General features: G+C 30.2%; 1 protein-coding gene across 1 annotated transcript; it reads right to left on the reverse strand.

The window, feature by feature from the left end:
- Positions 1 to 1,443: 1,443 nt before the first annotated feature.
- Positions 1,444 to 2,494, reverse strand: LOC122528948 (dynein light chain Tctex-type protein 2B-like). Its single transcript, XM_043654610.1, is given in 6 exon segments — positions 1,444 to 1,560; positions 1,810 to 1,843; positions 1,845 to 1,879; positions 1,882 to 1,943; positions 2,043 to 2,176; positions 2,460 to 2,494. Coding segments are annotated over 6 exon segments (348 nt in total). The 3' UTR covers positions 1,444 to 1,512.
- Positions 2,495 to 2,966: the final 472 nt, after the last annotated feature.

Below are 2,966 nucleotides of genomic sequence, written 5' to 3' on the forward strand. Positions count from 1 at the left end.
ATTATCAACTTGACAATTGTGTATATTTGTAGTGACAAATAAATATACAATTAAAACTTGATATATTTTCAATTCGATAAAGTAAGTAATTACGAGAAATCAAATATCGTTTTATCGTAATTATAAATTTGGTTAAGCGTAATTATACTGTAGAATTCTGAAGAATCTAAATCTCTCAGTCTGCCTTCTTTGTAATTCAATAAATTTGATATAATCTGTAGCGGCCTAGAGTCCCTTGAGTACGAGTTTTGAACACCGACTTGTACAAGCCGCAAGTGGCTGTGCGCCTAGCGTCGAAGTCTAACGATATTCGATGTTTAAGCAAACAGAATGCGAAACACCGCTAGGATGGGTAACCGTCCAGCCTAGTGAGTAGTTATAACAATAAGCGTCTGGGGTAAGGGGTCGCTGCCATCAGCCCCACTGATGAATCTAGGTAGCGACTCTGAGACAAAGCGCACCTTTTCCTCACCTTACCTACTTCCTTTATTACCTTCAATCTCATATCTTTATCCTCGCATCAACACTTTCAATTCCTTCAAATCGTTATTAATTTCACGTTACATAATTTTTAATAAAACCACTGATAATTCTTTTAAGTTTGACTTTTAGTAACGTTAAATTATCTTAATACGTGTTATTCGCTCATATAATACAAGGAACGCTAAATCCATTCTGTTGTGTATATGTATTGGATTCGATGTTAATTATTTTAACTTCACATGGAAGTGAAATACTTATTTATTTCTCCTTCTTCTTTCACTACTTTTAAAAAATATTTCTTTACACTATCTTATATTTATACAAAAAAATAATGTTGTAAACTACGAATTTTGAATTTTTGTTCGAATATTACAAGTTTCAAGATAATCTGAATAATTCATTCAAAGTATCGAAGATATTGTAAGGATAAACAATAAGATGAAAAAGTTTCTCACAAATAAATTCGTCTAATGAATGTTCTTTTATATCGTTATATTGTTAAGCCAATATTTTATGAAGACCATAAAACTGTTGGTTACCCTTTAATTCTTAACTATTGTATGAACAGTTGCATATTTACGTATGCAGTTACAAATTTCTGCAAACCAACGGATATGAATGAATCTAATCTAAATTTATCATAGTTTAAAATAATCTTAAGGTAAATAAATGTAAGTGAAAGTCATGGGTATAGAATCAGTTGCCTTTTATCACGTTTAAAGAATTTTTATATCTATAGGAAAACACAGTGAATTATGATTTTATAATAATTTTTAGTGAATAAAATCATTTAAATGTAATGCACTCTCACTAAAGATTTAAGCATGTGCATTATAAAATACATGATCATATACATTTTTAAATGTATATAAAACTGTGCCTTGACAATTTAATGTGTATCAATAAGAAATAACGTCTTTTTCTTAAAAAATTATTATTGCTTCGTGATTACGTTTGTTACTCTTTCATTCGTATCACAATGTTCTTTAAATAAACAATATACCAAAATCAGTGGTATGTATCCATTTTCTAATAAAAATTTACAGCATCCACTGAAGTCACGCAGAATATTGCATCCTGAGAAATTTTACCATCTTTGTATCAACTGCTCGCTTATTAAATGTTTAAAATTTCTTTTAGAAGTAACCAACATTTTTATAATTAAAATCTGTGAACCTAATTATTAAATAGTAAGCAATATATCATTGGAAGTATTTATTTTACAACTAGCAATATGATATTCTCAATTTCTGAGATTGTATTTCTGAGAATATAGCTTCCATTCAAATACAGCATAGAAAAATTAATTAATCGTGCAATTCTTACGTTTAAGAAACTATCATACGCACATGCATCTGACTGCATCCCAAATACACCTTGTACTCATTTTTACTCCGTTTTACCATGTTGTTCACCAGATACCACATTCACGGTGAATTTGTATCGCTTTAACTTTAACTCTGAAGGTACATAAAAAATTATTTAGAATCAGGATCAAATAATTAAAGTGAATTTTTATATAATAGTCACTTCATTTATTTTAGAAAAATGAATTTCACCCTTAACTTTCCCTATAATTGGATCTGCTATATGTTTATTCCATTGAATAGTTCCCTCAGCATCATACATTTTTATAGAATGCTGATCAAATAGCACATTATGTATAAATTTTTTTGCACTTAAAGTTATAAACCTGTATTGAAAGTATTTGTTAAACTGTCACTCAATGTACAGCATGCAGTTAACTATTTCTAATGAGAACAATAAACTGCGTTCTATGTAAAATGTGTTTCATATAATATTTACACATTTAATATGTTATACTAGACTGCTATACACAATTTCTACGTATAAATAGTACGCATAACCATACTTTGAAATTTCTTTGATTTCTTTGCAGAATCCACAATGATCTAATTCACAATTATACAATAATTATTCAACTTAAACATATATAGGATTGGCACTCTTTGTACCCGTACGCAACCACGTGACTGGAAATGTAGGTCATTCTTGGCGTAGATGCGCAATTAGTTCTAACTCATCCCTGGCTACTGGCTATATCACCGTCCTTCATATCACCCTCAGTGTTAACATTATGTGTCTGTTTGCTCTGGTAATAGACCTAAGGTAGTAGACCTGAAGGAATACGTCCCTCTTACCAATGTTAATTTGTATAGGTCCTGGTAATAGACCCAAAACCTGAGGAACGCACAAATAATGAAAGTCGAAAGAAATCTATCACGAATGTTTCACACGGACTCAATCGTAATTAAATAATGAAAACAAATTTTAAGATGTATATTTCTATTTAACTCGCGACAGTAATTTGGCCTGTTAGGCACAGAACCTTATTTCTATTTGGAAGAATATTATCTTCCAAATGAGAATTTTTAACAATTCTCTCAAAGTTCTTTGGTTATTAATTGATAAAAGTAGCAGTACAATGCAACTGATTCGTTTCTCATACACGTGTTCCTGTA

The sequence above is a fragment of the Frieseomelitta varia genome, unplaced genomic scaffold (genome assembly GCF_011392965.1).
Source record: "Frieseomelitta varia isolate USP_RPSP 00005682 unplaced genomic scaffold, Fvar_1.2 scaffold_272, whole genome shotgun sequence".
In the NCBI taxonomy this organism is placed as follows: Eukaryota; Metazoa; Arthropoda; class Insecta; order Hymenoptera; family Apidae; genus Frieseomelitta; species Frieseomelitta varia.